Here is a 21,964-nt window from a genome sequence, read left to right on the forward strand (position 1 = left end):
AAATGGGAAAAAGCATTCTTTTTTTTTTATTGGTGTGAGGGAGACTAACCGAAAAGACAAAAGAGAGTGAGGGTATGACCTCAGACAGAGGGAGCCATTGAACTCACAATATCAAAGTAGATGAAATGTTTCTGATCCTGTGCTTTTAGACTCGCAACCATACGGCCCCAAACTTGATGTACCAGTGATACAAGTAAAATGACAGTTAGTACTGAATTTCTAGAATATAAAATTTCCCAAACTCAAATGCCGCTCATCTTGTACGTATTACAGGCCTTTGTTGTGGTATAACTCACATAATGACATTTTCCATTTTATTTCAGTGGTGTGTATCACAACATTTTTACTGAATTGCTGCAGAGTTAACTGGTAGCAGAGATAAAGATAATCTTACACATTTGGTGACAAATATCAGGCTTTGGTTTCACTTCCTTAGTTTTAAGGAGGAGGAGCGTTTTTTGCCAGATAACATTTCCCACTGACATTTAATAATCCCTCAGGGAGGGAGGAATGTATTTTTAATGAACTGCAGATAGAAACTGTCTCCAGACTTAAACCTCAATAGGCAAGAATCTCAAAAGAGCGACAATGAAATATTGTATTTATTGCAATGTCTTTTGATTTGTGCAAAATATCTGATCACATACGTATTTAACATATCATTTGCAAAGTGAATGACTTTATGTAGACTAACGTTTTTTTATTATAATTATTTCATTTCTGGTTGTGGTTTAACTCCTGATGGCTATACACTGGCACATTGTTAAACATAGCACAAACAAGCGTTTACCTCTACGACTTGATGTCATTCTGTTACAATACTTTATAGAGACTATGCTTAGAATCTTGTAGTTACTCTTCAAAGTGAGTATACACTTATACCAAACATATCTCATGAAGATAACTGTACTTTGAAAAGGCAACATCATGATCAAACGTAAAGGATAAAACATGCAAGGTTCGACCATCAAGTTGCAGCAGCATCTCATTTGTATACCCCATCTCCCATTTCAAGTGATAAGAGAGCATGTCCATACAACACGAAAGCAGTCTTTGTGCAGCATTTTTAACCCTAATGTCACAAAGGCGTGAATGCAGAATAAAACCCATAACATTAACAGCTGCCATACTCGGCAGAGAAAACATTTGTGGTTTCTGTTTCTTCCTAACATTATCTGCAATTCCCATCCCAAGCTGTCCTTCCATGTTATTAACTGGGGATTATTCATTAAAGTAATGGGTTGCTCCCTTTGTCTGGATTACAATAATGTTAATCTGACTTTCCTGTCTGACATTAAATTGTGTGACTGTGCTTTGGTTTGTTATATCCCTTTCAGGCTTTTGTGATGCTGCTTGAACCAATTTCCAATGCTTTTTTTTTGTCCATGTCAGTCTAATTACTCATTTTGCATTTATATAATCTCTGGTTGGTCTTGTGCAAAACTGTTGCTGTTTGTATGATCCCAGATACCCAGAGGTACAGCAGATTTATGACAGATGTGCAAATGAATACGTCATGACTGGATTTACAATAGCTGCTGGAAGTGGACAAAGGGCTTATAATAATGGATTTTCCCTCAGCTGTAGTGTAATTTGCGATACAATGAGGTCTAAATCTGTTATCTAATACATATTACATACAGTATCATACTGTAACTAAAACCTTCCACAATTATGCTTTTTCCAATATGGAGGAGTAGTTGCACTAAATACAAATAAAAAACAAACAAGGTCTGTAAATAATGGAGCAAATTAATAATTATTATCATTAATTAAAATGAAAAGCATTAAAGCAAATTTCATTATTATTATTATTGTTGTTGTTTTCTGACTGAGACACACACATTTTAATGCTATTCTTGTAAAAACACCTTTCAACATTTCCTTTAGAATTTGTTTTTTCACACGGAACGTTTTCCAAATTTCCTGGATCTGTATCAGACGTCTTGCTTGTTTATTGCTTATTTTAAGGATCCCAATTTGAAGCGTATTTGAATACTCACATTAATATTCAAAGCGGACCAGAGCTACTGCACCGCTGGAGTGGAAACAGACCAAACATGAATAATTAAGTGGCAGCATACATACACAACAGAAACACATGTTGCTCTGCCGCGGTACGTGTTGTGTCAATAATATGTAACAGGAGTAACGTTAGGTAACACTTAAAACTTCAGTTTTCTGATCAAGTATAGGAAAGTTTGACAGACAAACCATGACATTCTCCACTATTCCCAAGTCGCCACGTCATACATTCAGCTATAATTTAACATACCTTGCAGACACAGTTTTTATGTTAATAAATTTTTGAAACGGTAATACTAACAGAACCCTGCTTCCTAGCAAGCTGAAACTCTGGTGCATCCAGTTTGGTCTACTCTAACACCTCATGTGGCCACTAACCCTCTATGAAGTTCTGATCTCTAAGGAGGAAAAGCTGGAGAGACTAGTTCACTCCTACGAAAGGAAATACTGTGGCTCGGCCTTCCCAAATGCCTCAGCAGTATTGGGCTCTACAGCAAAGGAATGTTAGATCTGCCCATCTCCAGCTTATCTAAGGAGGACAAGTGTGCAAAAGTAAGACTTGAGATAAGACTGGAAATGAGGAGATCAGGAGTCAGGCGATCCAGCACTAGCCCAAGCTACCCCCCTCTTGGTGACTGGCAGGAGGTGGACCCCATCAGCACCAACAGAGCAGGCAAAGGCAGCACTCAGACACAGGGAAATTGTGTGCCAAGTGCAGGAGGCGAGAGGTGGCCTTGGTCTTAGGACCAGCCTGGAACAAGGCCACTCTGTTCGAAAGATGCAAGCTTGCAGTGTGGGAAGTATGGCAGCAAGAGGAAGCAGACAGGTGTGCAAAAGCCATTGTGCCAGCAAAATAAGGGCAGTAGATGACATGGGAACGTGTGGAAAGAGGAAGATCTCCTGGCAAGAACTATGGGATATGGAGGCATTCACCGTCAAGGCTGCCTTTGATGTCCTCCCATCTCCCAAGAACGTCAGCAAAGAATGGTAAAGCGAAGCTCATTATGTCCGACTCCAGCTACACTGAAACACGTTCTAATGACCAGCCTCACCCAAGGCTGTTACACCAGGCAGCACAACCAGGTGCTAAGGTGTCTTGCAGCAGTCCTGGAAACACGACGGCTGATGTCAACGCCCTTCCACCCACGTTATCCCGCTGGCAACCAACAACCTTTGTCTGAGAGGGTGAGGGTCAAGCCTGTCTCACCACCTCAAGAGCTGATGTTGCAGTGGAACAGAGCATGCGACTTGGACCAAAAGCTCTGCTTCCCACCTGAGATTGTGTCCACCAGCCTGCGACCGGATCTTGTGCTATGGTCATCTTCGGTAAGGCATGTATACATCATCGAGCTCACAGTGCCCTGGGAGAGCTCAGTAGAGGAGACCTACGAGTGCAAGAAGCTGAGGTACAGGGAGCTTGCTGCTGACGTACAAAAAACGAGGCTGGAATGTGAGGGTCCGACCAGTTGAAGTAGGCTGTAGAGAGTTCGGGAGATGGGAGTGTGAGGGAAAGCCCACCGGCAGGCAGTCAAGGACATCTCTAGAGCTGCTGAAAAGGGGAGTCAGTGACTGTGGATGAAGAGAAAGAACTCCAACTCAAGTGATTTGATGGCATCTGGGGGGTGAACCTAGACGCTGGGATTCACTGCTGAACCCACTGGAGGTGTTGTGGGCCTATCAGCGAAACACCCAAGAAAGAGGGCGCCTACTTGATAAGGATGCTGTCACTCACTTGACATCCCATAGAGTGGTGTCTCAAGTATGCAGTTAACAGATATTAACATCTAGTCCTATGCAACAAATCTGCTGCCTGTCCAGAAATGAGCCGTGTGCAGTAATCAGACATGGTTTTAATGATAATAAAATTTTTAAATGGTAATAATAACCATCAGGAATTTTACCACAGTTTATTATGAAACCTATAATCGTTACCTCCCCAAACGCATGATATCACAGTTCGAAGGTAACGTGGACCAACCCCAGCTAGTGGAAAAACCCTGGATGATTTAGACAGAAACATACTGTATTGTGTAAAAGCTTTAAGACCCCAAAGTAAAATGTGGGTTCCATCAAAATAACGTAAATGCAGTGAACAGAAACTCATGAAAAATATTTTTTTGGGTGACTGTCTGGGGCCTTCAAAAAAGCATCACTTTTCCTAGATATACTTCCGCACTGTCGCTCAAGGCAAGTAGATTCAGCTTTGCAAACTTAATTCAGGATGTTTCATTTGCTTTTGTCTATTCATGGAATCCCATGCTGACCCAAGACAATCAGACACCTCCCCTATGGTACTGCAAGATGGATAAAAATTTAAACATCATGTCTTAACATTTTCACAGCACTGTATATGTTTACACAGTGTAATCAGAAATGCTTGCTTTTCAATTTTTTTTACTCTACATTTGATTCAAATGAACCCATGACTGTGCTGTTATCCAACTGTGGGATCATCATGAATATTTAAAGAGAACTTCATGGTCCACATGGGATGAATATTTCAACATTGATGGATTGCCACTAGATGTTCCATATATGGTTCCTTGAGGATGAAGCCTTATTCTTTTGGTGATGCTCTGATATTTCCCGTGGCCATGAAATAGACATTTGGGGTTTGACAACGAAATATCTCAAACACTGTTGAAAGAATTGGACAGCATGTAACTTTGGTTATCTAAGTTTTCATATTTTTGTTGAATGTTTATCAAAAATATCATCAGAAGTTGCAGTTTACAATTACAATTTGCAGTGATTCTACATTAATCGTAATTAATGGCAAATTAAATACAAAACAGGTGTTGGTATTCAGCTTGAAGCACCATTGTGCGTCAGTACAGCCACACTGAGCTGCTTGAAAGGGAACGTGAAGAGCAACCAATGCAAAATGACATGCAACAAAGGTTACCAGCTGTATCTAAACCAGCGACCCTGCTATCGCACAGCTAGAGTCCTAACCCCCCTGGGTCATATGAGGAAGCGCAAGGGCCATTCAGCTATACTGAAGCAATGAACTTTGTAGGACCTATATATAGCCCCACATGAAGCATGCCAGTTACCATGTACAAGTGTGTAATGTTCTTTGTTTATTTAGCGAATCACATGATGCATGATGCAGAAGAAACGAAACGTTGTCAGAGCATTTAAGAAGCATGAAGTGAAAAAGTCTTTTTTTAAAACGTGACGGAGCACCACAACGGTAAAAAGCAATTTTCTGTTTCTATATGCTACGGAGAACAAGCGGCAGTGTGAAGAATCCACATCTCTGTTTTCTAAACTAAAATTGGCAACACACACTGCGGCTTCAGGACAATGTAACAAGGACACAATATGTCAAAAGTCTATTTCCTTTATGTTTCTTCTGATAAACAATCCGCATTCAATCAAACAAAGACCTGAAGAATAAGCACGAGGCTACAGTGCAGCTTTACTGTACCTCTAATGGTGGGAGCCGTCATGTTTGATGCTATTTGCAGTGAATGTTATCACTGCGCCTTCTCTGGGCAGTGTGTCATATCCATCTTTCCCGGGCTGTCCCTGGTGTCCTGGTGTGCTGGTAGCATTGATAAACAGAGGTGTGAGACGCTTTCTGCTCAGGGTAATCTGTTGAGAATGAAGCTTCAGCTTTTTCTGTCCCAACCAGGGGCACACGGGGAAGATGATGAAAGAGAGGTTGTTAAAGGGACAAATGGCAGTCAACTCTATTTAGATCCTCTGCTTTCAGAGGGCACATGAGTGTGGAAGGGTGTGCTGTATTCAAGGTTAGCAGCAAAGCATTCCATTGAATTTCACCATGAATTTGACCACTTTTTTCTTCCGTGAGCTGAAAGCCTGGGGAATATGTCAGTGTCTTCCGCCACCTGACTTATTTCTTGCGTTTGTTTGATTCGGTTAGCTCTGTGCACTGTTTTCCTCAATATACTGAACTCAGGTGTCTCTTATTGCTGCTTTTTCCCCCGATGGAGGTTTTCTCACTTCTAAGCCTTTTTGACCCCCCCTTTTTTCATATTTAATTTGTCCCCACTTCATCTTATTTAATCTTGGTATGTCTCTGGGGTATAGATCCAGATAGCTTAGCATTATTTATAGTCTGATAGGTTCAGCTCTAATTTCTGTTTGTTTTAGAATAGCTTGCCCTCAAGGATTGAAGATTATGAATAACAAAACTTTATGCAGAGAGGGCATTTCTTGACAATATTTTCAATTTACCACATTTATTAAATAATACGTCAACATAACATGTCCCTACATAGAGTAAATGGCATCCACAACATTGAAGGAGATTGAGGAAAACCCAGTGGAGGAGAAGTAAATGAGCTGCAGCTGCCATTCGTGGGTGGGTTCTGCATCAGCCGATCAATTAAGTTCTTTGTCTACTTCAGAAGGTTGTAAAAGCATCAATATTTCAGGGAGGCTGCACTTAACTCCGTCTGTTGTACATTAAATTGTGTGTAAAATTCAAGGAGCAATCATTCTGGCCTGTAATTATACTAATTAGAGTAATTTCGTGCATTGACTTTTTGATTGACAGATGGAATATAGTTTTCTGTACAACACGCCTCTCGTGACAGGACAGTAAGAAAGGGAAGGAGTTGATAAGTGAGAAAAGGTTTGAAACCTGATGTGTTCGTTAATGAATATTAGCAGTAAATGGGTGGAAATTGGGTTTTGTTTTCACTTCATACTTTTTGAATGGCAGCTTGAGTGATTGATAAATATTCTCTGAATACACTCCAAATAACAAGTGGCATCAAAAGATAAAGGATAATGTTTTTGCACTTGCCATTCAGTCTTCCATATGAAGCCAATTATAGAGACATTTGTGCCAGTTCGGTTACGGACAGAGAATGTTGCTCTGATGAAGCAAAGCGACGGCAAAATTGTGAAGGAGATGACAAAGACAGACAGAAAGGGAGACTTGGGTGTGAGGAAGAGAGAGGAATAGAAGCCAGTCAGCTGGTGCTGGCAGTGATAAAGGGTAATGAGTTATAGCATTCACAGGTACACTGTGCTCACATATATCACAGCACCATCAGTTCTGTCTGATTCGTGACAGAATATTTCAGCCCGACCTCCCTCAAACTCTCAAATCTTTGCGCACTGTAGTGGCAGTGAGTCTGCTTGATAGGTATATATGTGTGCGGCAGCTCATACTGTACATATGCATCAGACACACCCAGATATTGCATTTGCTCTTTTTTAGGGGGAGGCTCATTAGACTTACCAAGTGAAGGGCAGCATAGATGATCGGTCAGTGGGTGAGAAAAGGAGAGAACGAGATACCACGGAGGAAAAGTGGCTTCTCTTCACGTCGACATCTCTGAACAAGGCTGGCAGCCTCCGTTAATGAATTGGACTGTCCCATGCTAATGAATGGAGTCTAGAGATGGGAAAAAGGAAATGAAGGGAGTAGGGGGATGTCAAACTAAATGAACGATGAAGTAGCTCATATCAGGGCCCATATTACAGAGGCCTATTAGTCCTCCTGTCTCTGCTTGCAATGGGCGTAATGAGGAAGTCTCCAAGGGCCAGACTGATGCCTATTCTCACACTCACTAACATGAAGCTCACTGTAAAGTTGAACACAAGACTCTAATTAGCAGCAAAATTCTCTTTTGCTCTTGAAGCATTGTACAATAGCACAAATCAAATCTTTAGAGCAGTGTTAGGATTTTAAAAAATAGATAAATTTTTTGCCATTGGTCAAATTCAGAAAAGATAAGTCTCGTTGGTAGCTGACTGTTAGCCTGCTGGTCGTTTTTTTGCTTTTTTTTTCATTTGGACTGGGTTTCTAAATGTGTTTTGCCTCATGTTTTTTAGAGGGGAGAAGTGTTGGTTGGCGTGTAGTTGCGTATCCCATCACTTCTTACCTACCACTGTTGGCTAGGCTAGTTAGCTGGTGTCTTCTTGTTGGTTTCCAGCTGGTAGCTGACTGCTAGCCTGCTGGTCAGTTTTTCAGTTGGACTGGGCTTCTCGATGTGTTTTGCCTCCTGTCTTGGCACAAGGGATTGTAACATCTCATCCTGTGTAATAATGAAAGTCACCATTGGTGATCTCCATTGTTGGTTGCGTCAAAACAATTAAAAACAGATGTGGCCACATTGTTGCAGCGACAAATTTTTGTCCTTGTGAAAAAAATGCATGAACTATATTTTATCAAGAAATAGCTACACAGACATATAGCATTAAATTAATTTAGGAAACCTTAAGTATTTTTGCATAATTCCTCCTGCTGTTACTCTTTTCATAATTTTATTTATTTTGAGTTTTGATTTTTCGATGTATTTTAATGCCCTTATAATCCCTGGAATGCTACGTAGGTCGGTAGACGACAAATCAGAGCGGAGTAATCGTGGACATAACCCTTCATTAAAGCTCATTAAAGAAAGTGTTTCTTGCCAGTGTGACAGAGAAAGTGAAAGAACGGGCTGACCTTATTAACAAAGCTCGGTAGGTTAACGCGGTGTAGCGCCATCCTTCATATTATCCTTTCTCAGCCTGTCTTAACAATCACAGACTCCGCAGGTGATTACTACCTTGTGTAGCGTCCTCCCTGGGCACGAGGACCTTATAGCCTTGAAGTGTTCTAATTTTACCCATCAAACAATGTTGTTGTCTTTTATGTTCTTGCTTAATTATATAAAGACTTGACCTTGTCAAGCATGCTGTTTCCCCTCGCTAAGGAGGAGCCTTAGGCTGTTGCGTCTTGGCATAAACATGATTTATTCTCTGGGAAAGATTTGAATCATTTTCGCTAAAAACCAATCTCATGTTTAGCCTTTTGGAAAAAGCAATCTTACTTACTTAGTGGGGTTACTCAGCCAAAGCAGTGCTTATTCAGACATAGTGAAAAGCCACAGCTCTGCAGCAATTTTCAGGTGTCGAAGACTTCTATCACGTCCTACGGATATATTGATTTATTAAATAGAATGAGCCCTACACCAGCTGCAACTCTGAGGCAATTAAAGGCACATTCCACCTCTATAGGACACATGGGTGTTCACAGACAGGCAAGTTGCCAGGATTGAATTTATGTCAAATTTCTCAAGGGTGAAAGCTGGAATGCATGTTCTATACTATACTGTAATGGCCGGCCGGTGGGATAAATCTGGAAAATTATCACACAAAGAATAAAGTCTGACACATTTTAAAAGTATATCTTAATATAAACATTTTATTCAGTGCATTTTTGTGTATACAACAAATAATAAACAACTGGAAGTTATCAGACAGCTGCTGTGTCTGCCTGTATATGTTGTTTTTTTTTTTTTTAATCAGATTTAGCCAGGTAGTTTGGAACACATGATCCAACATGGGTTAATACACATAGCCTACATCATGCAGCTCTAGACCAGAATTTCCCTGCTTTCTTCCATGCAACAGATAGGTTCACCTAATACAAACCACCTTCAGAGGAAACCAAGAAAGGAAAGTCTCCCAGAAGCATGTACCAGAAAGAAGTTATGTAGCTGAAGGGAAGAGTACATAGCCCACAAAAAGGGTCCATTTTGTACATATTTGTGTTTGTACATGCCCTGTGCAAGAAAGGGAAGATGTTCGTTTTTCTATGTTGTTTTTTTTTTTTTTTTTTTTTTCACTTTTACAAATATGACGTGCCCTATAAAATGTTGAGCCACCTAAAAGTCCACAGTATTTTTTTTTTAAATATAGAAAATATTGTCACAACAATAAGTTACTCAAACACATAACAAGCATCCTGGGAAGGGACTTTCACCATATTCCTATGGTGAGCTTTATCAGTCAATAGAAGTCGACAAAAAAGGATGGCCGGGGAGTCGAAGTATGACACTAGCACAGAGGGAGGAAACGGATCACGAGGACAAGAGCTAGAGACATTGTGACACATCGGTAACAGAAGGGAATGGGGACACAGAATAGTTGTTTTGTTCCTCGGTCATCGAGTATATCAGCAAAAAAAGCACAACATTAAGCACGCTACCAACTCCAACGTTAAGTTTAAAATAACTTCCTCTGTCCACCGTTCTTGTTTTCCACGAACTCTTTGTTTTCCTTCATCAAAAATGTACATTGAAAAAAATCCAGCTTCGCCTTTATACTGACTTGGTTTTTCAGCGGCTTAAAGGGACACTCTTTCGTTCGTTTCGTTCGTCTTTGGTTTGCTGGAACCCTTTTCAGTAATGAACAGTGATACAAATACTGAACAATGGCTAGGGAAGAGAACACGAGGGGACAAAAATCAAACATGGTTATCAAATTAAAAAGCTCTCAGCTAATTCAGAAAATTAGCAAAAACCAAGGTGCAGCTGTGGCATCTCAGAAATTGAAAAAAAAGAAAGAAAAAAAACAGCAAGAGCGCCACACTGTCCCTTATATTTCAGGTCAGTTAAACATAGGCTTCATTTTCCCATGCTAGAGAGCTCAGTCTCTGAGCGTGTGCACTAGGACGCAGGAGAGCTACCATCTGGCTGGCCACAGTCCCAGTAGCACTAAGCTGTGCCACACCAGGGAGTGTATAGGCTTTGTATTCACAGAAGCATGGATGAGACAGACATCAGGGCTTGTACGTTACTACTGCAGCCTTGTAGACCAGCACCATTACTGGCTGCCCTGAACACCTGCATTTCTAACTTCCTGTCCCTGTCTGACTGATGCATGAGTGCTTGGAGTCTGCATGACTAAGAAAACTTACTGTCCACAGGAAATTAAGTAAGAACAACATAAGATAAGAATGAGCTAACTGGTATGCAATCATCACCAAAATGGAGAGGCCAATAAATAAATAAATTTCAAGCCCAAAACAAACATTTATATTTTTTTTTTAAATCCAGAATGATCTATCTGTTGTTAAGTTTCTTACTATCAATGCTGTTTTGATGATGATTGACCTAGATGCTATCTAACTGTTTTTTTTATTTTTTTTATCAATGGTATCTGGGTTTTGATGTGTTGTTTGTTGTCGTAGCTAGTCCTGAACCGCTGATCGGAGAAACAAGTCTGCTTGGATTCACGCTCTGTTAGAGGTAAGGTTCTGTGGTTCGGCCCCAGGCCTGGGTTTGGCTACAGGGCTACGTCGACTCATTCTGGCTCACGGCTTTGCCTCCGTTAAGGACCGCTGAGGCACTCCTGCTCTTGGTGGGTGTGCCGCTGCCAGAGCGGGAGAACTCTGTAAAGTCGTGGAGAGATGGCTCTTTGTACATTGCCACTGTGGAGACACGAGATAGAGATTTTGTACATTAAACAGTAACAGAATACAAGAACCACAACACATTTATCTATAGTATACATATACTGTAGCAATGAAAGAATTTAGTTAAATTCCACTGTAGCTGTAATGCAGATGGCCTCCGTATTTCAGCCAGCAAATCCTGAGTTTATTCACTGTAGAACATCAACAAGATGACATTTCGTTTCTCTGGTGGTCTGTGAGATTTAGGTTAGGCCTTAGGGACGGCCACCCAAGACTTTTCACCTGGGCGAAATATCCCTTTAACCTGTGACTGTTCCTAGTATTATTGCAAGTTTGTATCTTATTTTTTTTGTAAATACTGGTCCAAAAAGAAAGCAGACAAAGAAAGAGACCCATACACTATTGTTTCCACTCCCATGCTTTAACCCTCTCTAGGTGCCCCAAAACCTCAGCACCATCATGTGCATGTAAGTTCAATGTGGGCTCATCCAAAATTAACACATCTCCCAAAGATGCTGTCTTTCTGTATGTGTTCCTTTGCACTTTTCATCCTGACTGTCTTATTCTTTTAGCTTCTGCCATGTCACTCTTTGATGTTATACCCATGTTTTCCGATTATCCCCTTTCACTTGTCTTTGACATTTTTGCCACTGCAGAACTCACAAACACAAGTCATTCTCTTAACTTAATAAATCATTTTTTGAAGGAACACAACTACCACATTAGACCTGACATTCATAGGCATGTATTGTTTGAAAGTTACAACTCCCCAGAGACTCTTTGTAGTTAGAATAACCCTCTCATGATGGACTTTTGCTGTAACTTGGAACAAACTCTTTGAACAAACACTACTGTAAACTAGCTTTAACAGCTCCTGCTGTAAATGTTTAAGCAGAAATGTATTCTTAGTTATCGTAACTATTAACTATTTAACATTACACCTAGTCCAACTATTTTTGTCACCATATACAGGAAGTGACAGCCTGTTTTTATTTGTTTCACGAGTTTACTGATTTTATGTGGCAGTTTAAGGAAACTCATGAAGACTGCTGATCAATTGTCCATAGACTTTAGGAGGTCACCATGAAGTGCTGAATCAGGAGATCACTGGAGATCTGCTTGGTGTTGAAGTAAAAAAAAAAAAAAAAACCCATATTCAGTGCATGGCATTATAAATTCAAGACTTGCTAGTGCTTTAGCTTTGCTGTGTATGCAGCATTGGGTCAATCTGCATCTCAGCAGCTCCCTTTTCAGAAGAAATATCAGTAATCTGAGGTTCACAGTCTTTGGTTTCAGGATGTTGTCAACATCCTTCTGCATAGAATGCTATTTGATGTTTATTCCTGGGGGAGTCTGTGGCTGAAACAGCAAGCCCAGTCTTTCAGACACTTCACTTAGCCCAGCATTTTTTGGTAGAGCAGCCATCCAGTAGACAGTCCTTATGTACACACATCAATCATTGGTAGGATTTGGATGGGAACTGCTGATAATTATGATGGACCTTGTTAATGACAGTATTGTATGATTATAGTGGTAGCCAACTGACCTTGGTATTATAGTCATCACCGCAACCCCCTGCAACTTTTCATATTTCAACATTAATCCCCAACAACAGCAAGTAAATTTTTACATTTCCCACATAAATCTCCCAGAGTTTCAGTGACAGACGCCACCTGAAAAATTCACACATAAAACCAACTCTTTGTCTCTTACATCAGGACCTTCTGAAAGAATTTTAAGAGGATTTTCCTGTACGGGTTTGAATGACATGAGCTGAACTTACTCTTTCCAGAGGAAGACAGAATAAGAGGCTGTGGGATGAGCTTTACAGACTGAAACTAGAGGAATAGTGAGTAATGCCTGCAGGAGATGCCATCACCGGTGCAGAGACAGCTTCTTAATTGGTGCCCTGTAACGCCACTGAATCTTTATGAGCAGCTGGAACAAAATCTACTTTATTTCTCTTTCTCCCTCTTTCTTATTCAAAGTGCTCTTCGAACCACTATCTATATCTGATATTTAAATTATTTAAAAGATTATTATTATTATTATTATTTTTAAAATATTGTGGTTTATTTATTTTTTTTATTCATTTAAAACTTGTCCAGTCTAAAAGATGATGTATTTAAATTAAATGTTACATTTGCTGTTGGACCTCAAAACAGCATATTTTTGTTTTTCTAGGTTTTAGAAAAAATTTAAAGACTGTTACTATCTCACCCAGCCGATATCAGTCCTTACTTCTTTTCTTTCTCTGTATTTTTCTCCCAGCATACAGCAAGGCAATCATTCTGTGGGCATTGCTCTTAAATGTGATTCAGGCCCCCTGGATGGCCTTAAATGGAAGTGAAAAGCTATTAAAGTGATCCTGGAGGGCAGATATGGATTCTTAATAAGATGCTGGTGCAAGGGGCAGCATTTGAATGAAACCCCCATTTATAGTCTTACTAAGATATTTATCCACAAATGGATACCATCTGCATCATTTAGTGAATTTGATTTGAAGATGATTGGTGTGTTCAGGCAAATTTGATCTTTCAATTGAAATTGTATGGCTTCATTTGACAGGAGTAAAAAAGAATTCAGAAGAAGAAGAATTTATGCTGATGTTATTTGACTGATAACTGTAAGCATACTTAATAATAATAATAACAATGATAACAGTAATACTAACAATTGTTTCATTCAAGTCAAGTTCCTTTTATGAGATTTTTCTATAAACTGCACTTCCTCAAATGGCTTCTTGTTAGGCAGCAGAAACAAAGCTGTTTACAGCACAGTACCAAAAATTTAAATGATCTGTATTGAATTTCCCTAATCCCAACAACTGTATGGAGGGATTGCTAGTGGGTAATTTATGCAAAAGTGAAGATCTGGCCGGTTTGAGGTCCAAGGCATCAGCCTCCTACCTCACCCACTCACATGTCACTTCTGTTTCCTTCTGGTATAAACTGTCTGATCACTTTATTATGGGATACAGAGGGGTTCAAAATGTCAGAACATATTTCATTCCTATGGTATTTATGTTTCACAGTACAGCAAAACATTAATTAGATTAATGAACGTTTTACTGGGCTTTACTAAGTAGTGGTCATGTTAAAAAAAGACTGAATAAAGGACCAGATGACACATCCAACTATCTAAAGAAACTACCCTGCCTGTTCTGTGTATTTTGCCCTGCAAGCCTTTGAATTCCTACTTAAAAAAAAAAAAAAAAAAAAGAGAGTGCTCTTCTTTTGTCCCATTGAAGAGTAAACAGACTCTCCCACTTGTCTCCTCTCCAGGTAAATCTGTGTCTTGTTCGAGATGAAAAGACTGTGGTCTTTTCAACAGAGAGACTAGAACAATTCCTTCCTCTCTCCTCCCCCTTTCTCTCCAATTTCCACAACCACACTACGCCACATGCATTGTAGATGGGTGGAGTTCTCTGTGAATTTACTGTAATGACAATAAAATCCCCAGTGCTACTGTTCAAATAACGTAAATGTTCCTGCAGCCTCTGGTTACAAAAAAAGGCTGAAACAAATTTTGCACTCCTTCTGCAATGAAGTTTGACCAGCTTTAGAGGAATGCTGGTGAATAGATACATCACAGCATCTCTGATGAAAATTAAAAATAGCAGTCAAGTAGAAAGAAGCTGTGTAGGGAAAAAACATATTCAGAAGAAAAGAAATGAAAAAATTGGATCAAAGCAAAATTTCTTCTTCATTCTCATAGTGTGCCCAGAATCCCTTAACAGATTATGTAGTTTTAAGAACTGTCCCTGATCTTAAACATTGCACTGCAGAGTAGGCTCGTGGACTTCTTGTCATACTTTGTCTTGAGTGCAACACCAAACAACAATGTGCACAACTTCTCTATATATATGTATTGGTTGGTAACACATTGCATAAACTAATTATTATAACTATAACCCATGTGATGTCCCTTTAAGAGTAAAATAGTTTGTGCAGCTGCGCTGTTTGTCCCTGCAGGTCCCCACTCACAGTTCATTTTCCTCTCGCATAAGTCTGAGTAAATGAACTGTTTGTTTGTGTATTATCTATGTGACTTACCTGTTGGTCTTCCGATTTGGATTTTTGTTTTTGTTTGTAAAAGTTAATAGGGGACCGATGCTAATGCGTTAGCCTGTCATTGGGATTTTCTGTATTATGTTGGCATCGAGCTAATTGCTCCTTGTTACCACTTCTGTTGTGGTGAGTAAATAACAATTTTGGTTTAGACAAAACAAACTATGACACAACATTTGTTCTTGTTTTTTATTTCAATTTCACAGATTTTCTTAATAAAGCATCAAAAACTTCCTGAAGACTCTGTGGTGTTGAGAAATTGTTTAGTTATCTGCCAAGCTAGAAGCCAGCAGCATTCTGTGAGGGCAGAATAGTGAAAAGACTCAGGCCTGACGGGTTACTTACAGAAAAGTGGATCTTCGTGGAAACACTGTCTCTGTTTGACATTAAAGCTTCAAGATGGATACCAATGACCTCCATTGCATCCAGAGTGCGTGCAAAAGCAGAAGCTGCTCGTGCAAAATCATCATTTGCACAAAAGGAAGGAAGCTCTAGCATGTGTTGAAGAGCAACAGCAAAAGGCTGCAGCAAAGGCTGCGAGGAAAAAGGCAGTTACAAGCTAGTCTGCACACACTGAAGCTAAAGTGTGAGGCTGCAGCTGCCATCGCTGAAGCTTATGCTTTGGAAGCAGCTGAATGCGCCAAACATAAGTACACTGAGAATCCAAGACCCGAGCCTCATCAAGCCTCAAAGCCGCCAGCCGACAATGGACGGTGACACAGCTGATAACAATTTGTGAGAAGGTAAAGACAAGTCAAGCGAGGTCAGCAACTACGAAGTCAGCAACAATGACTTACCTGCTCAGCGAACATTCAAACAGGAGGATGATTCAACTCCATATCACCTTCACGCTCACACTCAAGGTTTATCCAGAATAGGCCCCCTGAAATGAGAGTGCCTGCACAGTTCAACTCATCTGATGCAAGCAGACAACACAAGCCAGCAGTAGCTACCAACCTCCTCACTGGCATACTGGTGCCACTACCAGAACCAACGACCAATGAAATATGGACATGGGGGGTCGTGTAGGACGTTGAGACTCGCCCACCCAACTTTCCCCTACCAGTTAGCTTAGGGTAACGCTGGTCACTCAAAGCGGGGGTGCCCTTACTTATGCAGAATTTCAAATGTTAAAATAAAATTAACAAATAGAATTAGAAAAATATTCAAGCTGGCTCACTTTTGTGACTGTACATGCTCCCTTTTGGAGCCAGCCTCAGGCGGCCACTTGATGAACTGCAGTTTTTTGCACTTGTGCATGGGCTTCATCGCTCAGACGTGGAGGTGTCCGCTTGGGTAAAACTCGCATTCCAATACCTGAGGTTGCCAGACATTATAAACACCTCAAACGGATTGTGAACATGATCACTGCCTTTGACCCTCCGGATTCATCCTTATCCTGCTCGGCCAAGACACAACAAGGGCACACAAGGTTCGAGAACAATGTAATGGGCCTCACAATGCCCCCTACACCCAAAGTCTCGAGATCCTTGTTGGAAAAGCCCACAAATCGAATTGCGTCAACATCTACTGGACCAATGTGCTGAGTAACGGACGTACATCTTTGTTTGACCTTGTACCAACAGCATCCAAATCAAAGAGAAGCTGGATATTCCACAACATCACTGTCACTTTCCAAAGGCTTATGAGGTGAAAGATCTAGAAGAAGACAACCCAAAGAAGTCTTCCAGCAAACATCACAAAACAATAGGCCTGCTATGTTCTTGGTGGCACCACTACCCTTCAGGAAATCTAGGCATAGACTCTCTAACAACAGAACACATGCAGTCAAGCGTCTTGCAATGTTACGTGGCATGCTTGAGAAAAAGACAGACATGAAGATCCTCCAGAGAGGTCATGCTGAACCAGCCCTATCACACAATGAGTATGTCATCTGCACAAGCCAGGCCGGGTTCGAGCAGTGTTCAACTTGAGCACCAAGCACGACGGCATCTCCCTTAATGATGTCCTGTTTAGTGGAGCTGACCTGAATAACATGACTTTCGGGAGTCCTCACTTGTTTTTGTAAGGACCCCGTGGCTGTGGCAGCAGATATCGAACAAATGTTCTACTGCTTCAAGGTCTGCCAGGAACATTGCGATTTCTTACTCTTCCTCTGGTTTGAGGACAGTGATCCTACAAAAAAGATCATGGTGTACTGCAAGACTGTACACGTCTATGGCAGTAGCCCCTCTCTCACTGTTGCCATATATGGTTTGAGGAGACAGCAGCCCTGCAAGGTCAGTCAGAATAGGGGGCTTTTATGATGATGATGGACTTACCTCATTCTCAACCAATGATGACGCCATCCAAGTCCTTAAAAAAGACTAAGCAAATGTTGGCTGACTCAAACATACGACTGCATAAAATAGCATCTGATCATAAGTCAGTGATGGAACCATTTCTGCCCTGAAAAATGTGCTAAAGAGCTGAAAGACCTAAAGCTAGGTGTGGATCATCAGATGTGAGCTGAAAAATTAGGCCTTAAGTGGCATCTTCAAACTGACAGCTTTACCTTCTACATCTCTAAAGAGGAGCAACCATTCGCCCCTTGGGAACATTATCTTTACAGTCAACAGCATATTTGATCTACTGGGATTTGTGACTCCAATAACTGCACAAGGCAAGGCTATTGTCAAAGAGCACAGATAATTACAACTGGGATGTCCCAATACCTCTTGAAAAAGAAATTCAGTGGAAATCTTGACAAGAGTCACTCAAAGCAAATTGGTTTTCAGGACCATTCTTTCTCAAGAGAGGCGATGGAGCTACCCCTACTCAGTCAGACTCCTTTGAGTTCATTGAACCAGACACTAATGCACGTACATCAATTGGTTCTCCAAAAGCTTCTCCAACACTCTTTGGGTCACACAGATTTACAGTTTTCTGGAAAAACTTACACATAGACTAGCTAAACTCATTCAGAAGGTCAAACTCTGCCCTCCACAGGGAGAGATACGCCAAAAGCAGATGCACTTATGCAAGCAAGAATGGTAGTTGTGAAAACTGTGCGGCAAGTGGCCTTTAGAGAGGATTTCAAGGGCTTGGCAAAAGGAGAAATCGTCTCAAAACATAGCCGTCTCCGGATTCTTGACCCCATCCTGGATGCAGATTGTGTGCTGAGGATTGGCGTCCGTAAAAACATCCATATTGCAAGTGTGGCCATAACACTGAAGGGGCCATCAGATTTGACGGACTGTGGATTCTGGGAGGAAAGAGACTGGTATCGAGCATCATACACAAGTGCGTCACCTGCAGAAGGAGGAAGTATGGAAAACCAAAAAACTTACCCACTTACCTACCTACCTACCTCACCCAAATACCGCCATTCACACAGGTCAGATTAGATGTATATGAACCATGGTCCGTTTGTGCTCATACTAGGGAAGGCCTCTCAGAAAGCAAGTGCTGGGTCATTATATTTACCTGTTTGGTCATGAGAGCGGTTCATATGGAAGAGGTGTCTCTGTCAAACAGAGACACCACTGTGTCTCTCTGTCAACATCAAAGTTCATAAATGCACTAAGAAGATTCCCTCATGTCAGGGGTGCAACAAAGCTCCTTTGTTCAGGCCAAGGAAAAAACTTTGTTGGAGCATGCAAAGAACTTGGCATAACACTGGAAAATGTAGTGTCTTATGCAGAGACCAAGTATCTGAGACTTCAGTCTTCCACACTCATCCCACATGGGGGGAGTGTGGAAAGGAATGATGGGGTTGCCCAGCGTATCCTAGATGGCTTGTTGCTTAAGGTGCATTCTCCCAGTGTGACACACAAAGTTCTCATGATGCTGATGGCAGAGTTTGCCGCCATAATGAATGCATGTCGGTGGCAACTGTACCAACTGTATTCACCCCTGCTATGATTTTAACACAGAAGGTTGACTCGTGTCTGCTCCATCAGGAGCAGCCTTGATCTTAAAGATCTCTACCAGAGTCAGTGGATGCAGGTTCCGGGACCTGCTGATTCATTCTTGAAGCAATTGCGTCAAGAGTACCTAGCAACGCTCCAGATAAGACAGAAATGGCAAGGAGATCAACCTGCAAACTGGAGGTGCTGTACTCTTAAAAGACAGTCAAACCAAACCAGGATTCAGAGTCAACACCATTCCAGGTCAGGACAATAGAAAACTGTTTTTCTGTAAAGTGGACATCAGGGTTGTCAAAGGTGGTTCCCCCCAAAGTATATTCAAAACCTGCTACAGATGTTGTGTTACTTCTTAAAGGTACATAGTGGTATAGCTTTATACCAAGCGGAGGGTGTTCCATCCCTTCAGGTGTGTCGGGATTTTTTGTGTTCCGCCCCTTTAAGAGGGAGATCGTTTGTGCAGCTGCACTGTTTGTCCTTGCAAGTCTCCACTCACGGTTCACTCCCTCTGTACCTAGAAAGGCTATAAGTCTGTGAGTGAATGTACTGTTTGATTATGTATTACCTGTGTGACTTACCTGTTTTGGTCTTCCGATTTCTTTATCGTTTTTGTGGCGCGACCGATGCTAATTAGCCCGTCAATGGGATTTGCTGTATTTTTCTGTATTGTGTTAGCATCAAGCTAAGCGCTACTTGTTACCACTTCTTTTGAGTAGAGTAAATAACAATTTTGTTTTATGTTTATGTTTGTTGTGTTTATGAATATGCAAGAAACTGACAAAACAAACTGTGACACACCATTTGTTTTTGTTTTTTGTTTGTATTTCAGTTTCACAGATCTTCTTAGTAAAGCATCAAAAACTTCCTGAACACTGGTGTTTTATTGAGGAACTGTTTAGCTAAAAGCCAGTAGCATTCTTGTGAGGCCAGAATAACCCAAATGCCAATAATGATTAGTAAATTGTGGAAGAGGATCTGGGCAGGCCTACCTTTCAGAGGTTTGGGGAGGAAGTGGGCTGCTGGCTTGTTCTTCTTGACATGATTACCCTTCATGATTTCTCCTTCCTTGTTCAGACCGAGGTACCAGCCCCTGCCCGACTGCTGCTGCCGATATATCATGGAGGAGTATGTCACATAATAGTTCTCAAACACCGACTCCTTGAATTTACACTCTGCTGTAAAGTGTTCCTGGGGGGAAGGAAAAGAAGATACAGTGTATAAGCAGTTGCTGGACAGTAGTTTACACCATCTCAAGAGTCCTTCACATCCTGTTATGAACAGAGGCAGCTGAAATGCAATAGCTCATTACTTTTGAATACTTTTGAACTTAATAATGGTACGTTGCACTGCACAACCGAGGCACACTCAGACACGAGAAGAGCGAAGGAATTATCTTGAGGCTCAAATCCGTTTTGAAATGTCTGTCTCTTGATAATCTTATAAATCTATTCATTCCATTTACTGTGGTGAATAATGTAGCACTTTATAGCATAGATAACACTGACATGACTGATACACAGCAGCATGAATAAAACATGCAGGAAAGATGAAGAGATATTCCGATTTGGTCATAGATGTAAATTATACATGGGTAGTTAATTATCTTTTTGTTGGGAATGAATATGTATTACAGACTTTTTATGCTTTTTGTACTTTATTAATTTAAACTTGAAGAAAGAATGCCATAAAGAATGGTGGCTCTACTAGGATATTATTTGTGTACACTTGGTTAGCAAGGTTTTGTTTCTTGTTTTTATTGTATACAGGTGCACTGTTGTGGGAAGCCACCTTAGATAAAAACAAAATTCATTCTCCAGACTCCATGCTGTGCAAGAGTTCACTCGCCCTTTCTGTTTGAATCCAGTTGTTTCAGGGGATTTCGGATTTAATGCTTACAACAGTGTGGCTGAGGTTTATTTCCCCTGAGGCAAGATTGTGTGTCTGTGTGTGTGTGTGCGCGCGTGCATGGGTATGTATTTGTGTGCCTAGGTGTATGAGTGTGTGTCCAATTTGTGGAGCTGCTCAGGGAGTGAGCCTACAAAACAGAGTCTAATCAGTTTGAAGACAGTTCCCCCTGAGAGAGATTAAGGGACAGTACATAAGACAGTGCATGCAACTAAAGACAAGAGAAGCTAGTCAGCAGTGAATTGTTTTTGTTCTTGCTTTTAATTTTCTCGTTGTGACGGTTTGCATATACTGTATTTTTCATCTGAAACCCCCACTGTGAATGTTTTGAGTAGTATGGAAATATGGATCCTTATTTCACACCAGAGCAGGCCCAGTTAGGCCTAACCCCATTTAAAAAACAAACAAACAACAAAATATCACATTCAGTGTGATGATGTCTCCCTCGGGTCAAAGACCAGCTGTGAGACCATGACAAACAACATGTCACTAACGGATATGGAGTCATTCATAACCAGCTTTCTGTTTTTTACCAGCTAACCACCATCACTCATCATGTGCAGCAGTAACTGGACTTTAAAAGGCTGAATGGGGTTCACATCTGATGATGCTGGGCTTTGCTCTCCCATTGAAGTCTTTATGTGTGAGGCAGCTAAAACACACAGAAGCTGTGTAATATGAAAGCAGTGAACTGTAATGGATTGTAAAATGTTCACTCGTTGAACTTATTTAAAGAGCTTCAGCACATTGCATTGAGCCTTTTGTCATGGCAAACCTCCGAGCCCACTTTGGGCAAAAAAACTGCACCATAGTAACTGGCAGCCGCACCATTTATCATCTCCTCTTGCTGATCTCGCCTTCACCGACCACACAAAGGCAAACATTTCTGACAAAAGCAGTAACAACATGAAACTTTTGACCACCTCAATAGG

At 40.9% G+C, this 21,964-nt stretch overlaps 1 protein-coding gene across 4 annotated transcripts in view; it reads right to left on the minus strand.

Annotated features, from left to right (window-relative positions):
• Positions 1-9,167: 9,167 nt before the first annotated feature.
• The window catches only part of fgf13a (fibroblast growth factor 13a), an 86,846-nt gene continuing 74,049 nt past the window's right edge, over positions 9,168-21,964 (minus strand). For all 4 annotated transcript variants that reach the window (XM_047585274.1, XM_047585276.1, XM_047585273.1 and 1 more), the window contains 2 exons: positions 20,117-20,315; positions 9,168-11,206 (listed from right to left, as the gene is read on the minus strand). In XM_047585274.1, the coding sequence (XP_047441230.1) occupies positions 11,070-11,206; positions 20,117-20,315 (336 nt within the window). In that variant the 3' untranslated portion in view covers positions 9,168-11,069. The remainder of the gene's footprint in view (positions 11,207-20,116; positions 20,316-21,964) is intronic.

This window comes from Mugil cephalus, chromosome 5, assembly GCF_022458985.1.
Source record: "Mugil cephalus isolate CIBA_MC_2020 chromosome 5, CIBA_Mcephalus_1.1, whole genome shotgun sequence".
Lineage (NCBI taxonomy): Eukaryota > Metazoa > Chordata > Actinopteri > Mugiliformes > Mugilidae > Mugil > Mugil cephalus.